Raw genomic sequence first — 21893 nt, 5'->3', positions numbered from 1 at the left:
GCTGGTTGCTGCTGATCGCTGATCCGGCCTGTGTTCCGGAGCTAGCCACCAGGTACAGTCCAGGCTTCCAGGCCTGGGAAGACGCTATCCCAGAGGAAGGTCTAGAAAGGGCTAAAAGCCCTTGGTGCTGGGGCTGTACGGTTCAGACAATAGAGTGCTGTCCTTCCTAGCTGTGTTTGCTCCCTGAGCACCACGTAGAAAACGACCCAGTCTGGCCAGGTACATTGGTGCACAACTTTAATCCCAGCCTGAGGCAGAGTCGGAGTCGGAGGCATCTCTGCGTGTGGAGGCCAGCCTAGTCTACATAGTGACTTTCAAGCTAGCCCAGGCTACATAGTGAGACCCTATGTCAAACAACAACAAAACGACAACCAGCATGATGGTACAGGCACTTGGGAAGTAGAAAGTAGAAGTAGGAAGATCAGAAATTCAGGGTTGGATGGCCATAGGGTCCAGTGGGTAAGAGTGTCTGCCAAGAGTCTAGTGATCTGGGTTTGATCCCTGGAACCCACAGAAAGATGTAAGGAAGAAACCAGCTCCATAGAGTCAGCTTCTGCTCTGCATCATGTAAGTGCCCGGGCACACGCATACGCATTTTAAAATAATGTAAGCCAGGAAGTTTGAAGTCATCCCCAGCTGCATAGCTGAGTGTGAGGCCGGCCTGAGCCACACCATCCAGGCTGAATCCCACGCAGACTGAGCGCACCCAAATCAGAGCACTGGGAGTCAGACATCAGTGTTATTTAAAGAGAAGCTGGACCGTGCAGAGCACTGACTGCGCTTACAGAGAGCTAGGGTTCGATTCCCAGCACCTACATGGCGGCCCACGACCGTCTGGAACTTCAGCTCCATGGGATCTGTTTATGTGCGCCCCCTGCCCACTCGACGAGCCGTCTACCAACTGAGCTGTCCCCTCTGTGGAATTTGTCTTTTGTTTTGTTTCTAATATAAGGACACTGTACTGGCTGTTTTTTTTTTGTTTTTTTTTTTTTTTTTGGTTCTTTTTTTTCGGAGCCAAGAACCGAACCCAGGGCCTTGCGCTTACTAGGCAAGTGCTCTACCACTGAGCCAAATCCCCAGCCCCGTACTGGCTGGTTTTTATGTCAGCTTGATACAGGTTGAAGTCATCAGAGAGGAGGGAAACTCGGTTAAGAAAATGCCTCTGTAAGAGCTGGTTATAGGCAAGTCTCTAGGGCATGTTCTTAATTAGTGATTGATGGGGGAAGGCTTAGCACACTGTGGGTGGTGCCATCCCTGGGCTGGTGGTTTGGGGTTCTTTTTTGTTTGTTTGTTTTTAAAGGCTGAGCAAGCCATGAAGAGCAAACCAGTAAGCAGCACCCTTCTATGGCCTAGGCATCGGTTTCTGTCTCCCATGTTCCTGCCTTGCTTGAGTTCCTGTCCTGACTTCCTTCAATGATAAAGAGTGGTGTGGAGGTGTAAGCCAAACAAACAAACAAACAAACAAAACCCCTTTCTCCCCAAGTTGCTTTTAATCATGGTGTTTTATCACAGCAATATTAACTCTCAGACAGCCCCCTATGTAGCCCAAGTTTGTCTAGAACTGTAGCCTAGGTTGGCCTTGAACTTGTGACCCTGCTACTTCAGCTTTCTAAGGGCTGGGATCGCAGCTATGTCCTGCCACAGTGACACTATGAAAGCATTTTGTGCAATAAAACACAATATCTGATGCTCAGGCTGTGTTGATTCTAAACATCTGTTACTATAAGAAACATACTGGTCAGGCTGGAGTCACAGGTCAGCAGTTAAGAGCACCCACTGCTCTTGCAAAGGACCCAGGTTCTGGACCCCGGACCCAAGTGGCAGTCCACCATTGTTCATAACGCACTTCCAGGGGATTCAGTGCCCCCTCGTGCCTCTGAGGACACTGCATGTGCATGGTAGCACATGCAGGCAAGCAAAACACTTATACATATAAAATCAAGTCAATCTTAAAAAGTAAAGAATTATGTTTAGTGTTGTCGAGGTGGCTCAGTGGTTGAGGACATGTGCCGCTCTTACAGAGTATCTGACCTCAGCTCCCAACACCTGTGTCAGGAGGCTCACACTCTGCCCATAGTTCAAACTCTGGGCACCTGCATGCATGTGCTCAAATCTACTCTCCCATACTCATAAGTAAAAGATAAAAATAGTTTTAAAAGAGAAGGTATATACTCGTGTGAATTTTTCCTTTGTTTCTTTTTGTTTGTTTGATTTTTATTTTGTAGCCAAGGCTGGCCTTAAACTTGCTGAAGATGTTCCTGAACTCTAAGCGATAGTTCCATATGTTTGTGCCACAGCTGGCTGCTTTAGTACATGAACTTAACTTAACTTTACTCACCTAGGATACATGAAGTTCATGCCAGTTCATGCCCCTGCTGCGGTCACTCTGTGTCACCTCCTGACTTTATTCTGTAATTTTCTCAGCCCGAAGCCTAACGTCTACAGGCAACTTTAACAGTGTCTGTCTAAGGCCCATTTCTAATCCACTTAAATGCTTTTTAAAATTTGGGATATTTATGCGTGTGTAATTTCGTCGTCATGAGAATGCCACGGTGTCCTTGTGGGAGTCAGAGGACAAATCTCAGGAGCGGGCTCTCTCCTTCAACCATGTAGGCCCTAGGGAATGAACTCAGGCTTTCAGATTTGGCACCAGGCCCCTTTATCCGCTGGGCCTTCTCAATAGTCCTGTGTAACAGACATTTTTTTTTTTTTTTTGGTTCTTTTTTTCGGAGCTGGGGACCGAACCCAGGACCTTGTGCTTCCTAGGCAAGCGCTCTACCACTGAGCTAAATCCCCAACCCCAGACATATTTTTTTTAAAAAGCAATTTATTTATGTCCTTTGTGTGTTTGAGTGTTTTGCCTGCGTGCACAGAATAAGGGCAGCACACGTGTGCAGTGCCTGCAGAGGCCGGAAGAGGTCAGATGCCCGGGACTGGGGTTAGTTAGAGACAGCTGTCTGCCTTTGTTATGGGCAGTGAGAATGGAGCCTGGGTCTTCTGGAAGAGCAGCGAATAATTTTAATACCCGGAGCTGGAGAGATGGCTCAGCAGTTAAGAGCACTTATATTTTTCATTAGGACCCAGGTTTGATTCCCAGCACCCACAAGGTGGCTCACAACCATCTTTAATTCCAGCTCCAGGGAATCCAATGCCCTCTTCTGACCTCTGGGGACATCGACCATACATGTGGTACAAATACGTACGTATAGGCAAAACACACAGAAAACAAAACCAATAAATCCAATTTTAAAAGAAATGTAGGGGTTGGGGATTTAACTCAGTGGTAGAGCGCTTGCCTAGGAAGCGCAAGGCCCTGGGTTCGGTCCCCAGCTCTGAAAAAAAGAACCAAAAAAAAAAAAAAAAAAAAAAGAAATGTAAAGAATGGAACAGGTATGCAAATTCTGTTTTACTTTCTCAGTTTACGTGACAAACTCATGCTACATAAAATCACAGAGGGTCGATAAGATGGCTCAGGAGGAATAGGTCCTTGCTCCTGAGTTCAGTCCTCTGAACCCACATGGAAGAGAGGGAGAGAGAGAACAGACGCCCATAGGCGTGCTTTGTCCTTTACATGCAGTCTGCAACACATGCGTGCACACACACACACACATACACACATACTCATGCACACATACCCCATGCACACACACATACATACATACATACACACACACACACTCATGCACACACACCCCATGCACATACGTATGCACGCACACACAGACATATAAATAAATAAAATATAATTTTTTAAAAAGCATATGAATGAAGGCAGGTGTGTGAAATAGAGCACATGATTTCTACAACCATTCTAAACACACACCCACGGTTTGTCACCCAAACCCGGCAGTGCGTTTGAAATAGAGCATGTAAGAGCCGTGGCTGGGGCTGGAGAGATGGCTCAGAGAGTAAGAGACTGGCTGCTCTTCCAGAGGTCCTGAGTTCAATTCCCAGCAACCACATGGTGGCTCACAACCATCTGTAATGGGATCTGATACCCTCTTCTGGTGTGTCTGAAGTCAGCTACAGTGTGCTCATATACATGAAATAAATAAATCTTTAAAAAAAAAAAAAAGAGCCGTGGCTGAAGTGTTGACAGGCGTGAGTTCAGACAGCACAGGAGAGGCGGATGAGCACCAGACAGCTTCACTGGCCTCTTGGGATAACACTTTCGTCTAGGTTCAGAACTCCATCTTTTTTAGGTTCCCAGGGCTGATCAGATACAAAGCTGATGACCAGTAAGGACCAGCTTCCCAAGAGCTGAGGTGTAAACCTAACGGCCAGCTTATCTTACAGCAGGATTTGTAGAAGCCTCTCGCCCTCCCGCCCTTTCGTTCTCTCCTTGGTAGACCTACTAGGATGGTCACGTTATCATCAGGACGTTCAGTATAGCGTCAAAATGAGACACGATGGCTAAGTGATTATGTTTCATAGATTCAGGGTAAGGAACCTCCATCTCTGAAGATAAGATGTGTCTGAGACCAGGACCAGACTGACGGGGCCCTCCTGCTTAGACTGTTCTGGAACGAACCCACTTTCCTCCTGCCATGGTTACCTGAGTCCCTGTAATTCAGTCTTCCTTTATATTTGCCTAAGAACCTTGGCAAGGCTTTGGTGATGTCTCCATTTGGGAATTCTTGGAGAGCCACCCTCTCCTAAGAAGTGACTGTGGCTGTGGGGAGTGGAATGTCCTGTTCACAGACCTGGCTCAGGAGAGGGGTCCACTTTGTCATACACAAGCCACAACAGAGCCATCAGACAAAGCGACTGGCCAATCTGGACTGGGTCTTTCAGGGGAAGGCTCTGGGGACTGTACCTCTTTGATTCCTCTTGTCTACATCCATGGGGGTTATGTCTTCCCAGGGGTCTGTCAATCACGAGCTCGTTGGGCTCCCTCCGACTCTAATTTGCACTGTCTCCTTCCGGATCTTCATTTTCACAGCCTCTCCCTTTACTCTCCTGGGTCAGGCCAGGGTCACTTCTCTATGTGAGGCCTCTCAGGAGCCCAGGGTGGACAAACACCTCTCCTTCGAGAGTGCTTACTAATAAAGACAATGGTTAGAACTTACCAAGCACTTTCTAGGTGCTAGACGCCCTGCTTCCTGTGTGACGTGCATTACTCTGCCCTCCCCAAAGTATCAGGCAGCTCACCAGAGACAGGGTCTGAGTGCAAGTCTTTTGACAGAGGAACCTGTTTTCTCAAACTTTACGCATGCTACCCTGGGTTTCAGCTATGCTGTATTTGAGCACACACCTGCCTTTTACACTAAGTCAAGAGTCAGAAAACAAGGCCCCTTGAGCTAGGAGTACTTGCAACCTGTTTCCATATGGTCAGCTCAAGTGGAATAGTTTCTAGGGGCTGGAGAGATGGGTCAGTGGATAAGAACATGGTTCGATTCCCATCTTTCCATATGGAGGCTTGAAGCACTCGTAACTCCAGTTTCAGGGGCTCTGATGCTCTCTTCTGGCCTCTGTGAGTGCTGGGCATACAAATGGTGTAACACACACACACACACACACACACACACACACACACACATGTAGAAGTCAGAGAATAACTTTCAAAAGTTGGTTCTCGCCTTCTGCCTTGTTGAGACAGGGGCTAGCCCATTTCGGTGGCTGTGCTGGCTATTCCGGGCTAGCTGCCCCAGGAGCTTCTGGTTCTGCAATCTCCCTCTCCCATCCCATTGGGGTGCTGGGATTACAGATGCCACACCCTACCCTACCACACCCAGCCTTTATGTGAGCCCTTCAGGTCACCTGCCCAGTACTTTTGACAGCTGAACCACCACAGGCCTGCGTTTTGTTACATATTTAAAACTTTGCTGAGGAGGAGGAAGAGAAGGAAGAGGAAAAAGAGGAGGGAGAGGAGGTGATTAGAGAAGGGAATGTTTGTGAACCAAAAGCCCAAGGAATTTTCATCCTAGCCTTTAACAGAAAAAGCTCCCCAGTATCCACCTGTGCTAGTAGTCTGAGGGTAAATTCAGAACTTGCTCATTTTAATTTTCTCAAGGGTCCAAACAGCTGTGTTTTAGAACAAAAGAAGGAGGCTGTCACTAAGGTAACGTGAAGCATCTTGAGAGCCTGGGTGGCATGGGATGGCAATCCCGTGGTGGGGGCAGAGATGAGCAGATGCCTGGGGACTTCAGGCTAGTCTGACTAGCTATGTTAGCAGGTCCCGGGCCAGCAAGACAAAATAGCTCAGAAAGCAAGGAGGAGTGGGCAAGACGACTCAGTAAGTAAAGGTGTTCGCCACCAAGAAATCACCTTCTGACCCCTGCACATGTGCCATAGCACAGGGGTGCTCTTCTCCTAGACGTGCACACATACAAACAGATAAAGGAAAACCCAAACATACAAAGTGGAAAATGCCACCACAAGTTGACCTCTGGCACGCATGCATGTACTTGAACATGCTCACTCCTATTTTCCTGCTTGCTCACCATAAACTTCAGGGTGTGTGTGTGTGTGTGTGTGTGTGTGTGTGTGTGTGTGTGTGTGTCCGAGCGCGCGCGTTAGTGAAAGAAGAAGAGGTTCAATTCCAGGTGGAAAAACATCAACCTTCAGCGTTCAGACCATTGGGTCAGCTAAGGTGAAGCAAACAACTGTGGAAATCTTCACCTGACCTCAAATCTCCATGCTTGACTCTACTGTTAAGAAACACAACAGGCACAGGCCTGGACCCACTGCCCTGGATACAGCAGCCCCAAACCCCTCCATAACACTGTTCAACCCCTCCTTCCTCAAACCTGCTGGGAGCCCCACCTGACCTAGGGCCTGTGACTAGCAAGCCTGCCTCAGCCTTCTGCCCCCGGAAGCCGTTCTTTCTTCTCTCCCATTTCTGTCAGCATCCGTGAGGCTCACATGTCTCATCCTAAAGACAAAAGCCAAAGCTGAGGCCACGGGTCAGTGGTGGCATAGCATACGCAAGGCCCTGGGCTTCCTTCTTGATGAACGGTGCATGAACAGTTGCATGGGGGTTGGGAAGGGCTTAGCTGACCGTGTGCTCGCTCAGCCTGTAAGGGAGGGCTTTAGTCCTTGGTACTGCATAAAAATCTGGGTGTGGTGGGCTGGAGAGATGCCGCACAAGCTGGGATCCAATGGAAGAAGTCTGGTGGAGGTGTGCACCTGTAACCCCAGGGTTGGGGTAAAGGTAGCAGAAGAGACATAGGCAGATCTCTGGAGCTGCCGCTAGCCAGCCTGGTCAATTGGTGAAGCCCAGGTTCAGCGAGAGAGCCCTCAAAGATAAGGCGGAGAGCAATTGAGAAAGACACCCAACTTTGACCTCTGACCTACACACACACACACACACACACACACACACACACACACACACACACACATGTACCTGTGCATGCCCACACACAGGAGCTTGTATAATCACGCAAGCACACTGTCTGCACATGTTAGGGTGGCCCACACCTTAACCTCAGCTCTCTAGAAGTTCAAGGTCATCCTCTGCTACATAGTAAACTCAAGGTCAGCCTGGACTTTGTCTTGAAAATAAACAACTTTTTAAAAAGCTGAGCAAAGACTTCCCTTAATCCTGCGCTCTGCTCCTGAGACTTCGGCTCTTGGACAGGCCCCTCAGGAGAGTTGTCCAAGTGATCAACTGTGCTTCCCCACTGAGCCGTCTCCCCAGCCCAAGCCTTTCCCTTTGATCTCTTCTCAGCACTAAAACCCAATGGTCTGTCTGACCTACCGACCTCTGCCTTTTCCCATAAACCCTTTCGGGTCCCCCAACTCTCAGCATCAAGCCCAGACTCCTCAGTTCCACAGCGTGGGATCTACTGACAGTCTTGCCCATGGAGCACGGCAGGTGCTGAGAGTCCTGCCCTATTATCCCTCCACAAGGAACCTAAGCCCAGGCCTTTCCTGCCCATCTTGGTCTTTAGACAAACAACCCTGAAAACCACATTCATGCGTGAGGTACATGCTAAGTAATATCAGGCTACGCCCCAGCCGTGCTCCAGGGACCCCTCCCTCACTGCCTATCTTTGCTATGCTAACTCTGACCCACCCTCCCATCTTGGTGTGCACACCCTTTCTCCTGGGAGCCTTCCTTGACCCTCTCAAGCCTCTATGCATTCATTCACACAGCCCTCATTTCTAAGCATCTATCCCCTTAGGTGACTTCGTGCCTCACGGCACTGACGCCAAGTGAACAGTGACAGCATCTGCCATGCTCCATTTTGAAATGTCTTGGCTCAAGGCTTATGGTCAGTAACAACTTAGTAGATATTACTTGAGTGAATGAATGAAGTTCGTTGACTTCCACACTGAGAGACCTTAGCTTCCTACCCTAATTTATAAAGCGCAGGGGTGATGGGGGATAGTTCTGGCCCTGTAAAGCTGACCCCAGGAGCTGGAGAAGCTTTCTGCCCCACACCGAGAAGGGAAATCGTTCTAAAAGAACTTTATGCAAGATCCTAAGTGACAGCAGGTTCAAGACTGCAGTGGGAAGCCCCAGTCACCCCATCCTGCTGACACGTGGAGAACCATTCAGAACTTTTGAAAGTGTCCTGACCTGGGACAAGGGAAGGAGTTCAGTTGATAAAGGGCTTGCCTAACCTGCATGAAATCCTGGGCTCAACCCCCAGCACCATGTACACCAGGCAGCAGGAGGAGCAAGACTCCAAAATTATCCTTCTTAGCCACAGAACAAGTTTGAGGCTAGCCTGGGCTATAGGAGACACTGTCAAAAAGAAGAGAGCAAACGCTCCAACTCAACTAAGCTGGCCCACTTCTCATGCACCTCTTGGCTCTTTGCATGTCAGAGCATATGTATCTCATAAGAGCCTTCTGGCAAGTTCTTGCTCTTGGGCTGCTGAGTGGAGGCCAGAGTGGCTTGGATCTAGAGCTGGTCTTCAAGGCTCTTGAGCGTTAAGCTCTGGTTGCTCCTGAGTAACCCTGAAGGGCCCTCCACTCTTGGGCGGCTTCCAACCTGGACCGTTCTCCTTCCAGCCCCTTCTCTTTCAGTCAGGCAGGTGTCAGTTTGAGAACGTTTGGGATTTGGGGTAAATTATTTGCTCATAAAATGGGGGGGGGGTCACTCCTACTTCACGTGATTCAGCGCTCCCTCAGACAAGGTCATCATCAGGGAACAGCCAGCCAGACTGCCACGTCGGAATGCCAGAGACAGAATTAATAACAGTCTATCTTATTAACGGCCTGGCCTTCCACCATCGATCACATCAGAAGCGCCATGGCACATACAGTCCTGATTATGTGCACGGGGCAAGGCTCAGCAGAGCTCAAAAAGCCACTTAAACCTACACAGCAGTGACTCCTTCAAGCGGCCGAAATGTCCCCGAAACTAATAACCCCTGACAAAGCACCGCCAGGGAAAATTCCTTGCGGATTTGAGATTTTCACCCTCTTAAGCTCCTAACTCAATAAAGCAAGCAACAAATTAAATACTTTTATGAAAGTGACCCCTCCCCCACTCTCTTTGATGTATGATTAGCTCTTTAATGCCAGGGCATGGGGTCTGTAAGAGATGCCTTCAGGTGTCTTCTGTTACTCCACAGCGGCCCAGAATCCACTGGGATTTGCTGGCTCTTTGGTTCTGGAAACTTCTGAGACTTCTGGCTTTGCTGACATGGGTCCCACAGCCTGTTAGCTGGGAGGAATGCTAGCCATTCCTGAGATGGAGTGACAAATCCCAGGCAGGCCTGACCAAGCATGTCTACTTTTGTTTTTTCTGGTTGTTTGGTTTTGGTTGATTGGTTGTTTTGGGGTTTTTTGTTTGCTTGCTTGCTTGCTCCTTTAAGTTGTTGTTGGTCTTTTTAGTATTGTTTTTAGTTCACTTGTTTTTACTACAGGGTACCACTGTGTAGTCCTAATTTGCCTGGAGCTTGCTAAGGTGTTAACCAGGCTGGCCTTGAACTCGCAGAGATCAATCTGGTCTGCCTCAGGAGTGCCGGAATTGAAGGTACAAGCTGCCAGGGAAGAAGGCTGGGGCTTTGGCTGAGTACTCTCTCTGCCCAGGGAGGGGAGAAGGCAGCCTGTCTCTCTGGGCCTCCGAGAAGGTCGTTTTAAAGCTTTCTTCTCTAGTCACACACCTTGAGTAGAGGAGACTGCCTGGTGCAGACTGGGCTCAGACCCCTCCCTCTCAGAGCTGTCAAACCCCTCACAGTACTGCAGGCTGAGCTCTGGTCATCTGAAGGGTCCTTTCCCATCTTGTGAGCCCTAGTTAGTCGCTCCAAGCTCTGCAGTTGTCAGTATTTAGCTCCAACTCCAAAAGAATTGGCTTCGGCCCTGTGTCTTCCTCTGGAAGCCAAAACAGAGTCCCCAACGGGCTGGGGGTGGGGGGTTGGAGAGCTTGGGAGGGGATGGCTAATAGGCTTGGGAGAGCATAGCAAAGGCCTAGAGACCTCAAGCTGGAGGGTCAGACAGGCCTAGGGGGACCATCTAGACTTGACTTCCTGTATCTCTGGTCCTTGACAAACTAAATCCTTCTGTACCTCACCCCATCTATGAAGCCAGATTTCAGCTCTGCCCTTCTCAGGGTCATTGTGGGGCTTGAATGGGGTGAGCCTGCAGTCTTAGCACATTGGAGTTCAGTGAGTCATGGATGAGAAGAGGCTCTTGGGCCTGCATGGGGGGATTGGGTAGAACTGCAGGCTGTGGGCTGTGAACCTTATTGGTTGGGTCCTCCCTTAGGCCCACAGGACGTTATTCCTCTTAATGGTCCTTATTCCAGATGCCTCTGCATCAGAGAAGGGGCAAAAAGATCTGAGGGTGTGGAAATATCCTCTTCCCTTTGCCTAGCAACTATCCAGACTGTGGAGGGAGCCACCAGACTCCCGGTCAGAGTCCCATGCAGACCCTGTCCTGGGCACCACTGGGAGTTAGTTTATGTGTTTTTACAAGGGTCAGGAATATCAGATATCCTGCAGAGCGAATATTTATACTACAATTCGTAACAGTAGGAAAATTACAGTTAAGAAGTAGCAGTGAAAATAATTTTATAGCTCTGGGTCACTACAACATGTATTAAAGGGTATTAAAGGGTCTCAGCATTAGTCATGTTAAGAACTACTGCTTTAGTGTCTAATTTCTCTCTATAGAAATTAGTTGATTTAATCCTAATTTGATCATGTTTTGTTTTGTTTCTTGAGACAGAGTCTCAGGCATTCCATGCCGGCCTTAAACAGACTACACAGTTGAGGAGGACCTTGAATGTCTGGTTTTCCTGCCTCCACATCCTCCATGCTGGGGTTCCAGTGGCGTGCTTCCACGACTGGAGTATTGCACTATGAAGACCTTGTGTGCTAGGCACTACTTTACCAACTGGTCCGCAGCCATGGCCTGGATTTTAATTTAATAAAATCAAAATGGTGGGGTTGGGGATTTAGCTCAGTGGTAGAGCGCTTGCCTAGCAAGCGCAAGGCCCTGGGTTCGGTCCCCAGCTCCGAAAAAAAGAATAGAAAAAAAAAAATCAAAATGTTTTTTCCTGCATGGAGAGATGGCTCAGCGGGTCAAGTGTTTGCTGTTCAGGTGTGGGGACCAGATCTCCAGCACCATGTAAAAGCCAGGCAAGTGTGACATCTCAATTGTCTCAGGGGAGGGGAGGTAGAGCGAGCTGGAGAGCCAACCTGGCCAGACTAGCTGAATAGGTAAACTCTGGATACAAGAGAGAGACCCTAGCCCAGAGAGAGCAAAAGAAAAAAAAAAGACTCCTGATCTCACACACACACACACACACACACACACACACACACACACACACGTGTATGTGTGCCTCAAGACACTCACCTACACATATCTCACCTGGATAGAGGTTAAAATATTATTATTGTCAGGCAGTGGTGGCTCATGCCTTTAATCCCAGCACTTAGGAGGCAAAGGCAGGTGGATCTTTGAGTTTAAGGCCAGTCTGGTCTACAGAGTGAGTTCCAGGTCAGCCAAGGCTACACAGAGAAACCCTGTCTCAGAAAACAAAATGAAACAACACACACACGAAATTATTAGTTTTCCAGGAAGGAGGGGTGAACCTGGACAAAAACTGAGATGCACACTTCCTGCTCTCAGCAGCCTTGGGGTCTCCCTGTTCCTGTCTTTCCCTCCCTGCTTCTTGGGTTTGGGAGAGAACATGCGACAACTAACCTGCTCTGTTTGGTTCAGAGATCCCTCTGTCTGAGTCATAGCACAAATGTTACTCAGACCCAACTCACTCCTGATTTCACCATGCAGCTCTACTAACCTTCTAGATGGATTTCCTCCTCCTTCTCCTTCCACATGTGGAGCTCTCTCTCCGTGTCCTCTTTTTGGGGCATGCAGATGCTTATGCGATGTGTGTATGAGTGTGTGTGTGAATGTGTGTGTGTGTGTGAATGTGTATGTGTGTGTGAGTGTGCACTGAGTGCATGTGTATGAGTCTGCATGTATACAAGTGTGTATATGAGTGTGTGCATGTGTACATGTATGCAAGTGTGTATATGAGTGTGTGCATGTGTATATGTGTGTGGGTGTGTGTATGTGTGTGCATATGAGTGTGTGGGTGTGTATGTGTGTGCATGTATGTGTGTATGTTTGTGTTTGTGTGTGCATGTATGTGTGTATGAGTGTGTGCACATGTGTACACAAGTATGTATGTATGCGTGCATATGTATATATGTGTGTGTACATGAGTGAGTGTATATGTGTGCATGTGTGTATGAGTGTGTGTACATGAGTGTGTGCATGTGTGTATGTGTGTGCATGTGTGTATGCATATGAGTGTGTATACACGAATGTGTGTACGTGAATGTGTATGTGTGTGCATGTGTATATGTGTGTGCATGTGTGTATGAGTGTGTATACACGAGTGTGTGCATGTGTGTGTATGTGTGTGCATGTGTGTGTGCATGAGTGTGTGTGTAGGCCTGAAGTTGCCTTCTGAAGTCTCCCTCTATTGCTCTCCATTCTATTTATTGAGGTAAACCTTAACCCAGAACTCAGCGCTCAGATTCTGGCTAGGCTAGGTCGTCTGTTTTCTGTCTCTGTCCCTTGTGTGCTGAGCTTACAGGTGACCTCTACTCCTGTCTGGCTTTTACATGGATTCTAGGGGCCCAAGCTCTGGTTCTCACACCTGCCCAGCTAGTACTTAATCCACTGAGCCAGCTCCTGACACCTTCCTGCTGTCTTCCATGGCTCCACCTCTGTGGTCCACTCTGCTTGTCCAAACTCTGCTGAGAATGACAAGCCTAGACCTTTCCCTGCCACTCAGACTTATGCCCCTTCTTCCTCCAGGAAGTCCTCCCTGTGTACTCCAGTAGGACTGAAACATTCCCTTCCACAGCATTTAGTTTAACCACTTGACATTAAAAAAAAATATATGACCTTATAGTCTTCCATTCCAGGGTCACTGGGTCACTATTCTCTCTCTCTCTCTCTCTCTCTCTCTCTCTCTCTCTCTCTCTCTGTCTGTCTGTCTGTCTTTCTTCTCTCCCTCTCCGTGTGTGTGTGTGTGTGTGTGTGTGTGTGTGTGTTTATTCATGTGTGTGAGAGTGCACATGTGTGTGCAGGTATATATTTCAAGATGAGAGGACAAGTTCGTTTCTTGGTTCTGCCCACCATTTTTTAGAGAGACTAAAAAAGGCTGGCTGGTCACAGCTCCTGGAGTGGGCGTATCTTCATCCCCTGGCTGCCATGGAGGTTATGATCCCACAGCACCACTGCCAGCTTACTTTACATGGTTTCTAGAGACAGAATTCAGGTCCCCATTTCTCCAAACAAGCATTCTGCTGACTGAGCTAGCCCGTCGGCTTTTGAGGTGTCTTTGACAGTAACAATCATTTATGTTTGCTCCTTATTGTTTGCAGTTCTAGATACCAAAAATGGCGGCTGGAAAGGTGCTTATCAATGGAGATGCTCCCTCACAGAACTCAAGCTGTGGCACCACTTTCCCACCAGGAGACTCAGCCCAGCCTGGGCCCCAGACACGCCCCCTCCATCCCGGGCCCCCCCTCACCTGGCTGATTCCTTCCACTCCATCTGGTCCCCATCATGCTGTAGAGTGTCCATCTCTGTGAAGAGGGTGGGGTTGGGAGCCTCATCTTCCTCCCCCAGGATGTCCTGTAGCTGCTCAGCAGCTGGAGACCCTGAGAAAATGAAGGAGTTGGGTTGGCAAGTGGCCAGCAGGGGGCAGGAGGACCCCAGGGCCCACAGGAACGGAGCAGGCACCCGGGCAAGGGTATTTCTCCATTCTCTAAGACTCAGACCATCTTCTGGGTCAGCTGAACTCTTGTCTCTTTGGACCAGATGCAGGTGTTAGTCGTTGAGGTGAGGAAGAATTTGATCTGTGTGTAGATTCCAGGGTCTTATTAGTGACAGTGAAGTCTGGGAAACGGCCAAAGGCACAGCAGCAGCGGGATCCGGGAACGGTGAGGTGAAATGAGGACCACCCTGACCCAGCTTCACTCCACACAAAAGCCTAGAACACTCTGTAGCTCCACTGGGTCCCAAGCCAGTCTGCGGTCATGAGGAGACCCCGTCCCGGGGAAGGCTGTGCAGCAGTGTCCTGTGGGCTTTCCACACTGTTTCCTTGATGTCTTGCCTCCTCGCCAGTGGCCTGCTAGAAGCCACCTCCTGCGCATCCCCCAGGAGGGCGCCTCTTTCTTCACTCCTTTCCACTCCCCCCCTCCCCACTGTCTAGTGGCTGCCTACTCTGCCAGGCATCGTACTGGGAAATGAAGCTGTGAAGATGAGCCACATGCTCTCTATGGCAAGGAAAGGAAATAAGCAATAATCAAATCCATAAACGACCATTTAGGGTAGTGGTGAGCGGGGGGGGGGGGGAGAAAACAACCAACGGAAACAGGAAGCTATAGAGAGTATGCTGATCACAAAAGGCCCCTCTGAAAACGGCATTTGACTCGTGACTTGGACAACCCCGAAGGAAGTGTGCCTGAGTGCTATAGATGCCCCGTGGTTGGAATGTGCAGGGCAGTGTGGCGGCAGCACAGTGAGCCGGCCACAGGGACACCAAGAGCCCAAAGATGATCAGTGCCTTGACTGAAGGCATCCCTGGGCTCCTCTGTCTCCTCCCATGTCCTCTGTGTTTTCCAAACTATTCCTTCCTCGTCAGCCCCTGATTCAATCTTCCCCCAACTGTCCATAGACTAACCTCATGAAGCTTCCCATTTCTCTGAATCCCTTCAGTTTCTCCAACTTCTGCCTTCAATCATTTATCAGTTGGTCCTTCATTGCCAGTATATTGTAGAACTCTATTCAAACCTTCTAACCTCTCCACAGGCATTCAGCAGCACCCAGACAAGGACCCAATGAGACCATGCTCATCTTCCTGTCTGATGTGTCCGTCAGTCCCAGAGGTAGAGGCACCCTGTGCACCCTACCTGGACATGAGTCACACAGTTGCCACTTACACATGAGGTTGTGTCACAGACTTAGCAGAAGAGCCTTCTTGCCCCTTACCACCAATCCCAGGATCCAGGCTTAGCACCCATGAAAGAAAGCCTCTGATTGTGGAACCTTTTGCTTGGCCTTGTCTGCATCCTTCCTGTGTCCTTCAGTGCCAGCCCTGACCTTTAGTCTTCTCTGTAATCTTCCTCAGCTTCTATCCCTTTTCTGCGAGGAAATAAAGCCATGCTAGGCTCTTCTCTAGTCTGTACCCTGCTGCCAACCACTCTCGGGCCAAAACAATCTTTCCCCTGCTCACCTTCCTCAGCATCTTGCTTAACAGCCCCTGCGGCCTCTACAGCCTCATCGCCTCAGGGCACCTCATCCAAGGCCAGGCAACATCCGTGTCTGCTCTTTAAATATTCCTAGCAAGCTTCCAGTGGGCTTCCAGAACCACAGTGTTTTCTGAGTAGCACCCAGTCCACACAGGGTAGAAACAATTTTCCTAGGAAAAAAGTGCTAATAACCTCTGTGGATACAGATCCACAATGAACGTCATTGACTTAAACATATTTAAGTTTGAAATTTTCCTACGTTTTAAACTTATTTCACCAGTTTGTTGAATTTTTTTTCTTTAAAAAGAGTCATTTGAATAGGCATAGCACTTTAATCCTACCACCTGGGAGGCAGATACAGAGGGATCTCTTTGAGGTTGAAGCCAGCTTGGTCTTCTGTGTGAATTTCTGGAAAGCCAGGGCTACAAAGAGAGATCCCGTCTCATAAATAAATAAATAAATAAATAAATAACCAACCAACCTAAAACAGAACAAAAAAATTCCTCATCATTTTCTCTTTTTTCCCTTCACATTGGGAGAAGATTCTGAGGAAACAAACCAATTCCCTAGGGGATCAGTACAATAGTTACTGCTCCGTTTTGGTTTTGTCTTGCTGGGAACGGGACCCAGGACCTGTTTGCTCTTAGCAAGCATTCCACCACTGGACTACGTCCCTATCCTGACAGCAGCTAAGGTGTAGATTCGCCCTTGTGGATTTCCAGTTGAAAAGTCTTGGGTGGCTCTTGATTGCCTAAAGTTCGGGGTTGGTGGTATGGTTCAAACCATCGCCAGCAATCTGGACCTAGCCTGGTGCGCCCTTTGCTCTGCTGCGCCCAAGCCCAGCCACATCAGATCACACACACAGGATGATGCCCTTCCTCGGGCCTCTGTCCCATATTTTGTAAATCTGCAATCTTCCACATCCTTCAAGGCCAGGGAAAGGTAAATAAATGGACAGATTCTTAGGAGATAGCAGATTAGAAAGCACAGGCGGGGCAGGGGTCTATGCGAGCACCAGCCCGTCTGGGCAGTACCTGCTCCCTGGAACAGCTGAGCGCTGGAGTCTCCGGTGGTTGGTGCTGCCTCTGGCCCCAGCCTGTTTCTGTGGCTGCTACCCTGGCTGCAGTCTCCTCCAGTATCCTCTTCCCCACAAAACAAACTCACTTTTGTTTCCAGTTAAGCAGCAAGGGAGGCGTGGAGGAGGAGGGCAGGAGAAGGACGAGAGGGAAGGAGGGGGATTGGGGCTTGAGAGAAAGAGCGATGCGTGTGAGAGATTTCTTGGAAATCCTGGGAGAAGCGAGCAAATGAGAAGAAAACGGGGCGGGGGGATCTGAGGTATGATGGTGAGAGGAGGCTTAGCGATGGAGCTCAAGCAGGAACTCGTGTGCTCCACAGCAGCAGGGTGGTGGCAGCTGAGGACTGTGAGGGAACCCTTAGAGCTGCCCCTCCTCCGCGCTCCCCACCCACTACCCTCCCCCGCCCCTGCCCCAACCTTCGGGACAGACCTGTAGGCTCCAGTAGAGCAGGGCACCTCTCCTCAGGCTCCTTTATAAAGGCTGAGGCAGGGAAGTAGGGTTTGTACACAACCCCCTAGGGCCTCCTTAAGATCTTAAGATTTTGGTGGCGGGTGAGCTGGCTGTAATAGCCTGGCAGGTCCTGTGCCTCGGCCAAGACAGCCTCAGCAACTGCTGAGAGTGGAGTGGAGTGGATGTTGGGTTGTTGGGGGCGGGAAGTGTTTGCTGAGGGCTCTACCTGGGGCTGGATTAGCTCTCTTCACAACTTTTAACCCAATTCCTGGACTTGCTGTTTGTACCCACTTCTACGACAAAATGACAAACGTTGTCACTGAGTGGATGTTTTCCGAGAGCCCATGGACAGAGGGAACTGGTTGGGGGGAGGGGGGGGAGTGGTGTATGAACCACACTGGGGAATTACTTTGTTCTCTGAGAAACTTCTAATCTGGGGTTTGGCTCAGCGAATGCTTACCACGTGCAAGGTTGAATGGAGGTCACAGAGGCTCTGAGGCAACAGTGCTACAAACTCAGGTGGTGAAGTGCAAGCCTTCAGTTCACAGATGAAAACGGGGAGACCTCAGAAAGCCCTGGTGTGGGTGAGCTGGATAGAGAGAGCTGGTGCCTCCTTCCACAGCGTGCCCCCTTCCCCAGGCTACATACTGACCCGTGACTGGGTCCTGACACATTTTCATTTGAGGTTAGAAGATCAAGCAGGGCCCTGTTTGAGATGGGGGTGAAGTGCAGCCGAGATGGGCCTCCAGGGGGCTGAGACACAGGATGAGTTTGAAGTCTAGAGCATCTGAGATCACAGACCAGCACACTGCTGCTGCTGTCGCCTCATTGAGGGGGTACAGGGTCTTGAACATGGGGCCAGCCCTCACTGAGCTAAATCTAGCTATGGAAGTCAGTCTAGCTCCAATCTGTGACACTCCTAGCTCAGGGATTACAGGTGTGCACCATGGTGCCTGGCTCCCACTGCCCATTTAAAGAAACAGAAACATGATCAGGTTCGTGTGGTGCACCCAGGAAAGTCACTATTGCAGAGACCCCAGCAGTGGACATCTCGGGGGGTGCCCTCACGGAGGGTCCTGGCCTTACAGATTACACCCCACTGTGAGAGTGCTCCCACACACACCCCTTGCCACCACTGAGTCCTACTGAAGCAGCCTGTACAGGACACAGTAAGTCAGAGACAGGGTCTACCTCAAAGCCCAAAGAAAGATTTCAAAAGGAACTGGAGAGACTAACATTGCAGAAGAGGCCAGAGCTGGGTTCATCTCCTGATGCTAGAAATTATTAACAGTGTTGTTTCGGCAATGCAGTAACCTCCCTAAGACTCAGTTTCCCTACTAATGAAGTAGAAATTATGACACACTTCTCTGAATTCTGGCAGAGAATAACTGAAACAATCCAAGTAATGTGGCCAGCATTCACCAGTCCCTCAAGTGATACTCCGACCATCGTGCTTCTGGCTGTGACCAGCTTCCTATTACCAGCCTGCTCCCACCCTGAACATACCAGGGACCCAATCCTTTTCAGTGTCAAACCCTGCCTCTGCCACTTCTGTGTATTCCCCAGCCTTCTGCTGGGGCCCTTCCCTACCACAGCCCCTCCTTCCTGCCCACTCAAGGTCTAGCTCTCCACATGTTGGACCACTGCATCAGGGCTTCCCTAAGGTACTGTGGCCCAGTGTACATAGTATGCCATGAGCTAGCTTTCTTTCCTCATGAGAAACGCCACGAGTAATAGCCCCTCTGGTCTATTCTGCAAAAGGTAATACTGTGGGCCCAAGAATTGAAACAGATTCAGACAAGCTAGGGACAGTGGAATGCATCTGTAGTTCTAGCACTTGGGAGGTTGAAGCAGGAGGCTCAGGAGCTTAAGACTAGCCTCAACTACAAAGTGAATTCAGGGCTAGCCTGGGCTATAGGAGATCCTGTTTTACAAAAAAAGAAGAAAGAAAGAAAGAAAGAAAGAAAGAAAGAAAGAAAGAAGAAAGGAAGAAAGAAAGAAAGGAAGAGAGAAACAGAAGAAAAGGAAGAATAGGGAAGGAATAATGTGAGGAGAAAGAAAGGAAGAGGAGAGGAAAGAGAGAACACAAGAAGGGGAAGGAGAGGAGGAGGAAAGGATTGGGTTCGGAGGGGAAATGTGTGTGGCAGGACTAAGCTTATGCAAGTACACAGAGTGAGTTTTTTTTTTTTTTAATGGAGGTGCACAGGTGAAGACTGCCTGCTCATTGCTTGGTCAGAGGACAGGATGATCTGGGGACCGGAACCCCACCCGCACCCACCACCTGCCAAGGAGCAAGGCTTCAGAACCCCAGGAAAAAGTCAGTGACTTCAGGCTCCAAGGGAGCCTTTCTTGTTTCCCCTCCCCCTCAGCTTTGCAAGGTCAGGGTCTGACCCACTTCCACAGCATTGCTGTCTGCTGACCCGGGGCTTACACAGCATGGGCACTCAGTAAATAGTTTCTGGGTGAGTGAATTTGACTAACACTCGAGCACATCAGCGAGGGATTAGCTGCCACAAGAAAGGAGCTAAGAGTCTGAGACCCAAGGGACAGGAGGCAGGAGTGGAGTTGCAGGGGATGCCTCCTGCTTCCAGCAGGGCAGAGCCACAGAGTAGAGGGGAGTGGGAGCCAAAGCCGGGGGTGGGGGTGCCAGGGTGATTCTTGACAAGTGTATGAAGTGAGTGTTTCAGGGAGGCCTTGAGCGACCCATGCCCTGGTTTCATGACTGATAAATTCTTTTCTTGAAGTGGTACATAAACTCCAGATGTGTTGTTCTCTAAAGCAGGAGAGGAGAACCTGCCAGTTTGTGCTCACAGGAGTCCCTCCTGTAGAAGATGGCTTTGGAGACGTCAGCCCAGCCTGTTTCCTACCCCCCGAAGGACTTAAGTCGCTGGCTATAACCTGTGAGGTGGGGAGTAGTTAATTAAACATCTGGTCCGTGTCCGGGAAGCTTGAGCTGGGTCTCTCAGCTAACTGGCCTTCCCTAATGAATCCTGGGGGATGTGAACTCAAAGCTGGGAAACTGAGGGTGCAGGCAGAGGGAAGAATGAATAGAACTGCCACAGAGCTACTGGGGAAGCCATGCAGCCTAGAGAGGGGACGCAAGGTCGCTGCACCCTCCAAGCCTGACTGTTCCTTCTGCCTTGAGTAGAGACTCTTCTGCCCTTAGATGGAGGCCCATACACACCTCCCTGGCCGAGACCCAACTCTTAGAAGTCTCTCCTTCCTCCCACTGTTTCTCTCTCTCTCTTGAGACTTAGCTGCCCACTGAAGCTGATCTCTTGTAGATGAACTGTACTCTAAAGTAAGCAAGGTATGAGCAGACCCTCTCCTCCAGAGCACACTCTAGCCCCAGGGTATAGGAGGTCACTCAGGACTGGTGCTTGTCAGAAATGCAGACCACAGCAGAAACCTACCACAGTTCGTCTTAACTGACATAGAAATTATGACCATTTCTGTCCTCATTGGATCTGCTGACCTACATGAGTGTAGTAAGCACAAAGCCCTGGTCCCCAAGAGGTTATTTCTTGAAACGCCTGATGTTGAGACTCTCTCCCCACTGCTGAGCCTGCCTGGTGTCGGCAGCCTCGCGGTTTATACTGAACACAGAGTCTGCTCACCGGTCTCATGTCTCAATGTATTGCTGACTAAGCAGTTTTTGTGCCTCATCTACTTCCCCGTTTTCTGTGTCAGGAACTTTCCACTGCTGACGCTTTGACTTCTTAGTTATTTTTTACCCTGCCTGTTCAGGGTATTTAAGCCTAATTCAATAAAGCTTGGGTGGCATTCTCCTAAAACTGAATGACCCGTGTCTGTGTTGTCTTTCAATCCCCCAGGCCTCTGCCCTTACTCTGGTGATCATGGCAACTCGGGTGTTGTCAGTCTGAGGCATTCTCACATCTGGGCACAGGGGACAGATAGCTCAGTAGTTAAGAGTGCTTGTTTCTCTTGCAGAAAGCCTGGGCCAGTTCTCAGCACACATATTAAGTAGCTCACAACTGCCTGTCACTCCAGTTCTGGGAGGTTGGACACCCTCTTCTGGCTTGAGTGGGCACCTGCACATACATGGCCCTCATACATACCCTCAGGCACACATGCATATACATAAAGTAAAAATAAATAAGTCTTTTTTTTTAAAAGGAAAGAAAAGTCACATAGACCTAGTATAGTGATTCGTGTCTATAACCTCATCACTTGGAAGTCTGAGACAGGAGGATTGCTATGAGTCCAGGCCAGTTTAGACCACAGTGATTCTGTTAGTTTAAGGGGTAGGTTGGTCATTTCATGTGAGTACTATGCCAATGGGGCGACTAATGAAACTTTGTTTCAGTCTCTCCACTTCCCCTCTCTCCACTAGGGACTCTGTGGGGTGGCAGTGAACTGACTTGTAACAAACACAGTTACAATGGAAACAATCTCTCTCTCTCTCTCTCTCTCTCTCTCTCTCTCTCTCTCTCTCTCTCTCTCTGTCCAATCCCACCCAAGCATGTTTCTAATACTATGGGATAACTCTATATATGAAATTCTAGGGTGTGGAGAGCCTTCTAAAAAGCCCTACGATTGTGCTGGGGAGATGGCTCAGCAGTTAAGAGTGTGCACTGTTCTTGCAGAGGACTCAAGCTCATTCCCAGCACCCACATCGGGTGGCTCAACCACCGTTAACTCCAGGAAATTGGACACCCTCTTCTGG

General features: G+C 49.3%; 1 protein-coding gene across 6 annotated transcripts in view; it reads right to left on the bottom strand.

Annotated features, from left to right (window-relative positions):
• The window catches only part of Slc4a5 (solute carrier family 4 member 5), a 100222-nt gene that overhangs the window by 50809 nt on the left and 27520 nt on the right, over positions 1-21893 (bottom strand). For 4 of the 6 annotated variants that reach the window (XM_039107330.2, XM_063285798.1, XM_039107331.2 and 1 more), the window contains exon 4: positions 13958-14087. In XM_039107330.2, coding sequence (XP_038963258.1) covers positions 13958-14087 — 130 coding nt within the window. Of the gene's footprint in view, positions 1-13957; positions 14088-16714; positions 17119-17185; positions 17326-21893 lie in introns of those variants that run through there. The other 2 variants (XM_039107333.2, XM_039107332.2) reach the window with 2 other exon arrangements.

This window comes from Rattus norvegicus, chromosome 4 (assembly GCF_036323735.1).
Source record: "Rattus norvegicus strain BN/NHsdMcwi chromosome 4, GRCr8, whole genome shotgun sequence".
Classification (NCBI taxonomy): Eukaryota; Metazoa; Chordata; class Mammalia; order Rodentia; family Muridae; genus Rattus; species Rattus norvegicus.
The sequence above is the reverse complement of the archived record's forward strand: the minus strand, read 5'-3'. Positions and strand labels throughout refer to the sequence as shown.